At 45.9% G+C, this 12,011-nt stretch overlaps 1 protein-coding gene across 1 annotated transcript in view; it reads left to right on the plus strand.

The window, feature by feature from the left end:
* The first annotated feature begins 789 nt into the window (after window positions 1-789).
* Window positions 790-12,011, plus strand: part of SLC2A9 (solute carrier family 2 member 9) — a 1,599,887-nt gene continuing 1,588,665 nt past the window's right edge. Inside the window, exon 1 of the mRNA XM_086964092.1 lies at window positions 790-937. Coding sequence (XP_086820218.1) covers window positions 889-937 — 49 coding nt within the window. The 5' untranslated portion in view covers window positions 790-888. The remainder of the gene's footprint in view (window positions 938-12,011) is intronic.

A 12,011-nucleotide genomic window follows, 5' to 3' on the forward strand; every position in this document is an offset into this window, starting at 1 on the left:
AAAAATCGTTAGTTGTGAGAGACCCGGCAGCCAGTGGAGGCTTAACAGACTGTTAAGCTTGTACCCCTGCTTTATGTGCTGTATTTTTCATGTGTGAGTGTGTGGGAAGTCTGCAGGACTGTTATCTCGTGTGGGGCATATTATGAAATCACCGGCCAACTTCTCTAACATTCTAATAGCCTCTGGTCTTTGTTCCTGTATGGACTTTTCTCCACCGCCAATTTTACGCCTCGCCTATTTCAAATGTCACCAGCCGCCACTGGTTGTGACGGCTATTCATTTCTGGTATATTGGCTGGTGCCTTCGGGTTTAATGGCTCTGTAAGTCTTTCTTTGTGCTACTGTCTGCAGAGCCCAGTTTTAAAGGCACTGCAAATATGGCCTGTTGACAGACCCTGTTGCATCATGTAAGTCTAGTTCTTGCCTGCTGTCAGTGTCTAGGCGCTGACTTTTGATGGCAACTTACTTTTGACCAGTTGCCAGTGCACTGCTTTAGTTGTGTTTAGTCGTTCCTAGAGGATTAACTCTGTTTATTCGTTCCTTGATGCAGCCAGCACTTGCAGTAGTGAAAACTTCTCGTCAGCATCTTCTCCTGTGCTCTGTGTCAGCTCGCGAGGCACAGCTGAGCGGTGACACCGCCGGTTTCAGGGTTACAGTGGAAGGAACGTGATTGTCTCCGGAAGGTGCCAATGGAAGTCTCCGCCCGGCTGCGCTGCAGCCAGTGAGCGGGCGCTGCTGCTGGCGGGGCGGGCGCTTGGTCGTAAATACACCTTACCTCTGCCCGATGGGGGCTGTTCCTTCCATGTGTGCCAGGGTGGCACGGCAACCTTTTTGCGGCACTGCCTGCGATAGGGTGGAGGTGTAAGGAGTCAAAACCATCCAAGAAGCCATGGACGCCCCGGAGAGAGAGTGCGATGCCGAGGAGGCGTTGATGGGCGGTAAGCCTGGAGCGCGGCACTTTTCATAAACATGTGCCAAGCGGCTGCTTGGAAGATGGGTTTAAACGCTGCCTTCCCCCTTCTGTTTAAATGTACAACATGACTGACCGCGGGTTGGTGGTCACTCAGGCTACAAATGTACTGTAATCTAATCCGTAGTGTACGCGGAAGAGCACAACGTTTTATATGTTCAAAACAGGCTCGGGACGCTCCCTCCGGCCATGCACTCAGCTCAATGACAGTGAACCTAACTAAGATATGCAAACATTTAGGAGCCGTAACGTCACGGAAGTGCCCACGTCATAAACTCACCTGTGGCAACCGCAGCATGGTTTGCAGTTCCTGAGAGTGCGTCTGTAACAACACACAGCACTTTACTGATGGATTAGCAAAGCCACGTGATACGAGTACACATTTCAGTGTCATGCAATGACAGCTGGAATGTCATTCCAGTTCAGTCTGGCACGTATAATTGACTGGATTTGTCGCACCAAACGAGGCTTGAAAGTAGTATGCTCGGCTGCAGGAATGCCGCCGTTCCATCGCGCGCACATGCCGCCCAAATTGAATCGATACTTGTTGTGTAGTTTGGCACACACACACACGGGCATTCGTGCACTTGTTAGAATCGATTAATTTGCATAGTTAACTTTCATATGTCAGGATTTTTTGGGAATGCGTCAGCCAGAGGCTTTCAGCGAGCCAGTGTTTCACAACACATGAATAAAAAGTAAGTCATAGATCATAAAACAATATTTTACACTAAGTCGAAGTCCCTTGTTCTTATTAAGGGGTGTAGTGTGTGAGCAGTAAAGGTTCATCCTACCTGGGGGTTATGGGAAGAGACATGGACATGTGCCTTGTGGGGTGTTATGCAGTTCGGGCGAGGTCCTGTAGAAAGTCCCCAGAATATTCTGCAGATGCCACAGAAAGACACGTGATATAAATAAATAAATCTGTATTTGTAAAGCGCAAACTAGTCACCCTTACGGGTCTCAAGGCGCTGGGGGTCGTTGTGGAAATTAAGTGAGCTATTGCCCAGAGTCACATGGTGCTGAGCTGAGCTGCCGCTGGAGCCGGATCGAACCGTGAGCCCTGTGCTCTGAAGTCAGCTGCCCTGGCCGCTGCACCACACCTCTCCACATATAAATAGGTGCAAAGGCAAAAAAACAGGGAAATGTCAATGGATCAAAATTGTTTCTGTGTCAATGTTAGAGCTGTCAGCCTTAGGGTGATTCCCCTCCAATGTTTCGTCTTCCTCCTCCATTTTTTCTAATTTTTTCAATTGTCAAGTATATTTCAGACGGTTCCCTCAATCCGTTCGAACCATCCGGCTCGTCGTGTGTCTTTTACTCCATTAAACAGATCCGGCCCGAGCCGGATGGTTCGAACGGATTGAGGGAACCGTCTGAAATATACTTGACAATTGACATTGGGACTATGGCTGCTTCCTCATTCTCTCTGATCCTTTTTTGTTATCGTGTTCAACCAAGATACGACCATTATACATGCATAACTTCAGGATGACCTAATAAGACGTTTAAAGAAGAGCTGTAGAGTCTTGGCAGAAATTTGGTATGTTCCATTTTGATTGAGGTCCGGATGGACACAGTTGGAATATTAGAAGTTTGGGAAATTGCATGTGTTCAGATAAACAGTTGAAGAAAAAATGCTGGAAAGTAAGGACTATTTGGATTAGAAAGCATGATTACATTACCGCCAAGTTGGCGCAACTTAGCTGTGCGACGGGGTGGGGCAAGATGACACCCCATTATGAATGTTGTTTGTTACCCCAGTAAAGTGTACCACATGTGCCCAGGGCCTGTAAATTAAATGCTACCAGTGGGCCGCACTTGCGCTGAACGTTCCGTGCTGGTGCGGAACATTCTATTGCGCGGGCGCAGCACTACCGAGGTAGTGCACGTGATGTCCGCTGAACGTGGCCAGCACTGAAGGGGTTAAACATATCTCAGGCCTGCCATTGCAGAGCTTGTGTTTACAGTTTAAACTGACATTTCCACCTGGGGAAAATAAACCTTTTACCAGGCCCAAACCCTAATTTTTTGTTCCCTGGGCGCCTTCTAGAACCAAGAGATATTGTATCTTCGTCTAACCTTAAAGCCGCCCATAGGCTTCCCATTTGCAGGCATCATAGTCACTCTTCAATTCTTCATCTCCATTCTCCCATGGCATGCACGCTCCCAGTGGCATAGCACGGTCAGGTGGTACCCAGTGCAGAACATTTCTTGTCACCCTGGCTTGACAAAATGGCAAAAATATGTGTTTCAAATACATATTTTTTGCCATTTTGTCACCCCCAGAGTGATGACACCCAGACCGACCCTCATCCCCCCGCGCCCCCCTCCCCCTCTTCTAACTCCACTGCACACTCCATGCCTCTTCCATTATTGAGCCCTCCGCAAACGCACTGGCCAGTTACACATCTCCCTATCCAGTGGCTCTTTTAGTGAATGATTTTTGAACTACTTTTTCCATTGGTCAACACTTCTTTTCACAAGCACTATTGTTTACGTTTGCTCCGTTATGTCTCTGCTGCTGTCTTGTGTTCCCCTGTGGCTGGCTCTGTTCAAACAGTGCCATCCATGGCGAACATCTGCGACGGCTCCGCCGAGAACGGGTGAGATCTGGAACAGAAGGGTGGGAAGGTGGATCTGATTTCACCCCCTGGGACAGACTTCATTCAGTTACACCTTGTTTGCAGCACTTTGAAATGCCTCCCAAAGCGCTATATGAAAAAAAGAACTTAGCAAATGTTGGCTGAAACGTATCAGCTAGTTCCACATCCATCAACTGTACCAGTATGCCAGATCTCTTCTTGTGGCACACAGCACTGGACAATTGTACCTTGTTTTCAGTAGTTCTGCTGGTGCTTGAGGGGTGGTGGAAGCTAAGATTGCCTTTTGTTTCACAGTGGCCTAGAGGTAGCATGTAAGAGTAGCGGCCTGATCTGTTTGTTGAAAACGGGATTAGCTGTGTTCTCTAGCTTGGTTAGTGTATATAATCCTATCTGAAGCACTTAGCCAGGTCCCCCCGAGTTTCCTGGGACCTGTGATGTCTCTGTGATTTCCAGAGGCCCGGCTCTTGCTTTCCTTTCTCCGCTGTTGCACTCAGAGTTACGCACAAAATGTAACCCTGAGGCCCATTACACAAGAACCATGTCACGAGTTATGGGAGTTTATGTCGGTACCGAATGTCGTAACCTACAGTATAGCTATTACTAATCACCGCCCCATGTCCTGGGCTACCAGGGATTAAACCCCTACTTCACCAGCCGAAGTGCTGCCAGACCCCCTTTCAGTCCCTGAAAATACTGAGCCACCACCTTCTCCTGTAGTACTGTTAGGCACCGGGTCCACTTTTCGCTAATTTCATTTAGTTTTTTGCATGCAGTGATTACAGGTGTAAAATAAACTATACAATGAGTCAAATAAAAAGCACCGCATCCTTTAAAACTTGTTTTTATGTGTAACTTTTATTGAGTAAAACAGTCCAATAAAAGTCTGCTATAAAAAATACGTCCCTATGAAACCCTCATGCCTAGTGCCTAATAAATCATTATTTGAGGTAGAATCTGGTTGGTATAAACCAAAATCTCTCGCTCTTTTTTTTTGTAATGAGGCAAAAATATTTGAACTATGTTACTACGAAATAATGATTTGTAGAAGGAATTATGAGGGCTGTTTGGCTTACACGGGGCACTGTTCAACCGCGTGTCTGCTGGGCACATACTCTGCATTTCACTGAATCAAAGACAGAGATGGAAAAGTCATGCATGTCGCACTTCATTGTTACGTAAAGGTAATCAGTCCAAAAAATGCAAGGGGTTGGATGGGGATTGAACCTCAAAGATTCAGTCACACAGGAGACCTCTTAGGAGAGGCCAATGATCGAATGGGTGTTTCCACTTTACTCTTTTTCTCCATGACAAATTCGATATCCACAGCAGAGGAGATAAAGGTTAGCCTTCCATCTTCCCGGTACTGGGTTTTTATCCAGGCGTCAGTCTGCCCCATTATTCGTGTCAGCCAGCTCGGATTGGTAACATGGGCACTCGGGCAACGCCCGAGGGGTTAGCATGCGAATTCCTGTTGTGGGCTGCTTTTATGTGCAGCCTGGGGGCCGATTTGGGTGGTGTTTGTGTTTGATACCTCAAGCGGCCCAGTGGGTGCCGGTGTGGCCTTTCTGGAGGCAGATGAGCGTCCATTACCTCCCTCTTATCAACAGCAGAGGTGTCACTCCCTTTCTCTCGCTGGGCCGGCCCATTAATGCATGCATAGTGAGCGCGATAGGAGGCCCGAGTATAAGTGGCCTCACTTGTTTTCAGATGTGTTTCACCAGTGTAAACTAATCTGTGCGTTTTTTTACTCCCCCTTTTCTATAAAATTTCGCAGAGGCAGTGGTTTAGGTAAGGCAATATGCAAATGTGGGCCACTTTTTTTCAGCGTGCCCGGGCCGATTTTTAATCCCAATCCGACCCTGATGTCAGCCCAATCGCGTTTATGTGCATGCGTGTGCCCCAGTGTACACGGGTGGTTGTATGAATATTACTTCGTTCACAGAGATGTCTACTGGGCTGTGTTCATGGGTGCTTGTATTCCTGAATGCAGGTGTCTTTTGTCTTGCGCACATTGGTGCATTTGTATGTTGGAATGTGTGCATGGATGTTGGGTGGCTGTGTATGCACAGTACAGTAGCCAAAACGATTGACTTTGCCAATGTTTATTCATGGAGGGAGGTCTGATTGCCCCCCCACGCCCCTCCAGACCTCTGGGGCTTGTTATAATTCGGTTGCCACTCGTAATGGGTGGTCGGTGCATTGGAGGAGGTGGCAATCAGTAAATCGCCACAATGACAAGTGTGCATGGGGTCGAGGATGCGCCACTGACGGCCAGGGTGGTCTGTGTCCGGCAGAAATGGATGATGACACTCTGGCGGGTGTCGCTGCACTGACACTCGTTCCTTCCGCCTGCACGAGCTGCCTCGCAATTACTGCTCGTGTTTCACCTCTTCCTGCTCTGCACCTTGCCGCCTTATCCCCACCCTCCCCAGCCCCAGGCACCTTGACGCCTCACCCCCACCCTCCCCAGCCCCAGGCACCTTGCCGCCTCACCCCCACCCTCCCCAGCCCCAGGACAGTGTCACTTCATTTGCAGTTCAATTTCGTAAGAACTGGTTTGTTGCTCCTCTTTCTTTCACGACTTTATCTTTCTTCTGTGTAGAGACTGAACTCTGACCTTCTTGCCCTGCCTGCAGCCGTATTAGAAGGGAGGGAGCTCTGTTGTTGACGAATGCCAGCTTATCTAGCACCCAGTGCCATTTTAATGAAGTGCCTAAGCTCCTACCATATTCAGTGCTTGAAATGGAAAAATAGAACACAGTGCCTGCTTGTTTTTGATAAGTGCTAGTACTCTCCAATTATAAATATGACTTTTTTTGTTGAGATGGGAGGGAAACATCCTTTACGACGAAACTTTTACAACGCAAACCATTACAACGCATTGCGCTGGAGGGCGCTCTAGGATGGGGAATAGGTTTAATTTACAATCCAACACCTTCCCTACTATCCACGGGGACTGGAGTTGGAATAGTAAATTAAACTATTCACTATCCAGCGCCCCAAAGCACTATGCGTTGTAAAAACCGCGTTGTAAAGGCATGCGTGGTAAAAGCATGCGTTGTAATGTTATACATCCGAAGTGGGAAGGTACTCACCCTCTCAAAATAAAGAAAAGTGCCTGTACTTATTACCGGACAGTACCGGCCCATTTAAAGCACTGACCACATTATAATATGATGGGCACAGATTTGCAACATTTGTGTGAGAGAGTGGGGCTGATTGAGTGGACAAGGTGCTGTTTATGATTGAAAGTACTCGGAAGGGCTTCACTTGCCATAGACCGTAGCAATCCTTTAACAACAAGCATGTGCAATACAATCGGTCTCACCTCTGGGAACTTATTTGTATTTAGCTATGCAGCACATTAGCCTAGGTGCTGAAACATCTACTGTTCTTTAACATGGAGGGAAAGTAAGCACCAAACTGCGCGACACACCAGGTATGGGCACGCATGTAGAGAAATATTGCTTTTCAGCGGAAAATAGTATAGTCCAAAGCTCAAACAACAGCAAAGGTGCACCACAGAAATTGTAACAGTTGTGATAATAATGATCAGTCTCGTAGATGTTGGAGTTCTTCTGCAAATCCTTTATTCAAAATATTTGGTCAAACATAAACAGCCGACGCGTTTCGTCCCAAACTGGGACTTCTTCAGGGCTGTCGGTAAAAAACATATATACATAAGATCAGTATTGTATGTACTGAAATATATATACAATTTACAAAATTTAAAAACATTTAGCAAAACCAATTTAAAAAACACATTACTTCCATAGACGCGGAGCCTATACATGTGTTTGCTGTCCATCTGACAGCAGGGTGATATTCGATAGCCTAGAGCTATGTACAGATGTATATACAGTATTTACATATCAAATCTATGTCTCTACATTTCAGATGTACAAGATTGGGAAATAAATACATATATCTTATGTTTTCAAGCAGTTTGGAGACAAAATTCAATTAAGCATGTTACAGCCAAACTCATGCCATGCCTTGATATACTCACATACAGGGTACCCTCTCCCAAAGCGTTCATTCTGTGTCAGGGTCAAAGACATGAGTCTAATGCCAAATGTTGAATTTTTTGAATTTTTTCTCTAAAATCTTGATACATGAGCCCAATACAAAATGCTTAATTGAATTTTGTCTCCAAACTGCTTGAAAACATAAGATATATGTATTTATTTCCCAATCTTGTACATCTGAAATGTAGAGACATAGATTTGATATGTAAATACTGTATATACATCTGTACATAGCTCTAGGCTATCGAATATCACCCTGCTGTCAGATGGACAGCAAACACATGTATAGGCTCCGCGTCTATGGAAGTAATGTGTTTTTTAAATTGGTTTTGCTAAATGTTTTTAAATTTTGTAAATTGTATATATATTTCAGTACATACAATACTGATCTTATGTATATATGTTTTTTACCGACAGCCCTGAAGAAGTCCCAGTTTGGGACGAAACGCGTCGGCTGTTTATGTTTGACCAAATATTTTGAATAAAGGATTTGCAGAAGAACTCCAACATCTACGAGACTGATCATTATTATCACAACTGTTACAATTTCTGTGGTGCACCTTTGCTGTTGTTTGAATTCTAAATAATTCCCTAGGGATAAGGCACAGTGATGATGGGTGCCATTCAGTGTGCACATAGTCCCCTTGTTTGATTCTAAGGGTTAAAATATTGCATGGGGGAAAGACAGTCAGGTGCTTAGCCTAGAAAGGGTCCATCATCTTTGTAGTTTCTGACTATAGTCCAAAGCTCTGTTTTTAGTATAAAATCAGGGCCTTTGGTGGTCATGTCACTGAAAATACAAGATTTGAAAAAAAGATTATTGTCTACGGGTGCTCATGGAAGACAATTTTTTATTCACTGGAATCTAGAGAATGGTAAAATGACTCTGGTATTTTACTGACCTCTGCTGGTCGTTTTCTATCAAGAAAGTTAAATAGAAGCAGTTGCCAGAAAAATAAAAAAAGAAAGTCCCTCAGCAGCAATTCTGGTATTTTACCAACCTCTACTGGTTGTTTTGTATCAAGACAGTTAAATAGAGGCAGTTGAACAAGCAGAAAGCAATTCTGGTATTTTACTGACCTCTACTGGTCATTTTCTATCAAGACATTTAAATAGAGGCAGTTGAATAAGCGGAAGCAGACAAGTCCCTAGTGCTGATCTCCAGAGCCCACAAAGTACACACACATATAAGTAACTATTTACTAAAGTATACACAAGAGGTCTCAATTGCTCGACCTAATACGTCTTATGCACACATCGTGTAGCGATCGCCACCATCGACACAGCCAAAAGCAAAAGATTCCGTACTGAACGCCCCTTATGGAAATACTACAAGTCCTAGAAGGCCATCCGGCGCTGGGGGTTGAATCAATGGGAGAACCTTATTTAAACTCCACCTCCGGAACATAACGGGGCTTGTCAATCTTGTTCCGTATTCTCTCGTTAGCAGTATTGTTTGTTCTCTCTGAGTTGAGTTACCTTTATCTACGCCGATGAAAAGCCTGCGTGGTCAGTTTTCTGATAAGCAACGACGCCGACGAAGAGCCAGCGTGGTCAGTTTTCTGATAAGCAACGACGCCGACAAAAAGCCAGCGTGGTCAGTTATCGTTTGTGCAACCAGCGCCGACGAAGAGCCAGCGTGGTCAGAATTCCAGTAGAATCATTGTTGCAAGCCATATCTTGCCGTGCAAGTATACCTGAGGAGTGCGGGCTCGCCTCCTACCATATTGTCTTGTTGGTTATTGATATTTGTTTAGTTCGGTGCAGAAGCATCTTCCATTATAGTTTATGTAATGGGGGGTTCCAATTCTCTCTGTCCGTGTTTACTGACACTAACTGCTACTTGGGCTACACCTTTCCACAAGGAGTATTGTGGTTCTCACGAAGCGTGTCTTTTAACGCCGAGTACAATTAGCCCTCTTATATCTACCCTAGACATCTGTAGTGTGTTTTAGGTCGAGAAGTGAAGCTAACTTCTCCGTTCTTCTGGCAACATCTCCACAAGAGTGCAGAGTGTATTCATGGATTCATTCTCGGATACATGGGGTTGAGAAACTGTGTCCCAGTACCGGTAACCTCGTGGGTATATCGACCAGACGATACCAGAAGTACCAGATCCCCCGATGCCAAACCACCTCCCGGCCCCTTTCTGTACATACTCGAATAGTGGGTATATTCCATTGTTGGGGTTTGTGCAGTGCGGAGTTGGGAGGACTATCGTCTATCGTCTCTGCTGGCCATCTGAGTCAGGTTAGTGGCGCTTGTGGGTTCTTGTGCTGCTTTCAATCCCGACAGATTGACAAGCCCAAGAATACAGCCCAGCCCAGACGATGGATACAAATACCATTCTCACTTCCTTGTTGGAGAGCTTTACAGAACTACAACAAGAAGTCCAAACCTCTTGTGCAGAGAACCAGGCCTTATATAAAGAGGTCTCTGATCTACGTAAAGAGATGTCCGATCTTGCACATAAAGAGCAGGTTGTGAAACTGTTGATTAGGCCGGCTACCTTGCCGCCGCCTTCTTCCTTCCAAACAGGGGGTTCGTTTGCAGCCCCTTCCACTTCTACCGAGACCAATCCCACGGTCCATATAATCCAAAATCATGGAATACCTCTAGCTCCCCCCGAAAGGTTTTATGGAGACCCTCGAAAATTTGAGACATTCTTGAATCAATGTCGTCTTCATTTCCTATGTAAGCCTATGGTTTTTCAGGATGAGGCTTCCAAAACAGCCTTCATGATGTCCTACATGGGAGGGAATGCGTCCAGTAGGACCATTCCCTTACTGGAAAAGAATGACCCTGTTTTGCATAATTTCTCCGAATTCTGCCTGGAACTACGTAAATTATTTGACAGGAAGTCCCATATGTTGTCCCTAGATCGCGAATTGATGACCTTAAGACAAGGATCCCAGCATCTGTTGTCCTATATAACCACATTTAACTGCCTTATCGTAGAAACGGACTGGCCGGCTCAGAAGCCGATTTCTTTGTTTTATCAAGGCCTCCGGGGAGAATTGAAGGACGTATTAGCCTAGGTGGTGCAATTGCCTTCTACTTGTGAGGAATTAATAGATTTGACCGTCCAACTGGATCACCGATTGCTGCAACAAAAAGGGGATAGAAACAGGGGAGACAATAGATACTCATACCCCATGGTTAAACCCCGGCCGGGGGGTGAGGAAAAAACAAAGACACCAGAAGGGCCGGAACCCATGCAAATCGGGGAATCCGGGGTCTTCTCACTAGGGAAGAAAGGGACAGGCGACGGAGACTCAAACTTTGCCTATATTGTGGCAAAGGTGGGCATTTCATCATACGTTCCGGGGAAGAATCCCCTTCCTCGAGTACAGGCCGCTCTTATCTCAAGTGAGCCGTCGGAAAACTGAAGGTCTCGGATCAGATAGAGACCTCTGATTTGAGACGACCACCTAACCTGGTCTCCCCTTATGGGGCAAATACCCTTCACCCTGCAGTCGCCCATATGAACGTGAGTGTTTCTCTATGGGTAGCTAATCAGGACTCTTTAAGAGTCGATGCCTTGTTGGACTCAGGGGCTACAGGGAACTATATGGACCAAGACTATGCATTCCGCATGGGTATCCCCTGTGAAAACAAACGTACGCCTGAGACCGTTAAAGCAGTGGATGGTACTGTACTTTCATCAGGCCCTGTAACGTACCATACGCTTGCTTTATTAATGAGATTTGTAGAGGATCATTGTGAGTACATCCAGTTCGACCTCATAGATGCCCCGCAGTTCCGTCTCATTCTGGGCATGCCCTGGCTCATGCTGCATGACCCTAAGGTAAGCTGGTCATCTCGTACAGTCAGTATGACTTCTGAGTATTGTAAAGAACATTGTCGGGACCAGATAAACCATGGCGTCCCACCTAATCCATCACCCGCTGCTTATTTAGCTGGTGCATGTTCCGTTGATTCCTTTTGCTGTGTAACAGCATTACCAAATGAGTACCGTGAATTTCACGCCTTGTTTGACAAACAAAAGGCCACCCAATTGCCTCCTCATCGCACCTACGATTGCCGGATAGACCTCATTCCGGGTGCGGATATCCCTTGCAGCAGGGTGTATGCCCTGATGGAAAAAGAGACACTATATCTAAAGACCTACATAGAGGACAATTTGGCGTCTGGGTTTATTAGACACTCCACCTCTCCTGCTTCTTCGCCCATGTTCTTTATACCCAAGAAGGACTGCGATGAGTTACGACCTTGTATAGACTATCGAGCCATAAACAGAGTAACAGTCAAGAACCGTTACCCTTTGCCCCTAATTCCTGTGTTGATGGATCAGTTGAAAGGAGCTCGCTATTTCACCAAACTTGATCTCCGCGGGGATTACCATCTCGTACGCGTGAAGAAGGGGATGAGTGGAAGACTGCGTTTA

The sequence above is a fragment of the Lissotriton vulgaris genome, chromosome 3_2, assembly GCF_964263255.1.
Source record: "Lissotriton vulgaris chromosome 3_2, aLisVul1.2, whole genome shotgun sequence".
Lineage (NCBI taxonomy): Eukaryota > Metazoa > Chordata > Amphibia > Caudata > Salamandridae > Lissotriton > Lissotriton vulgaris.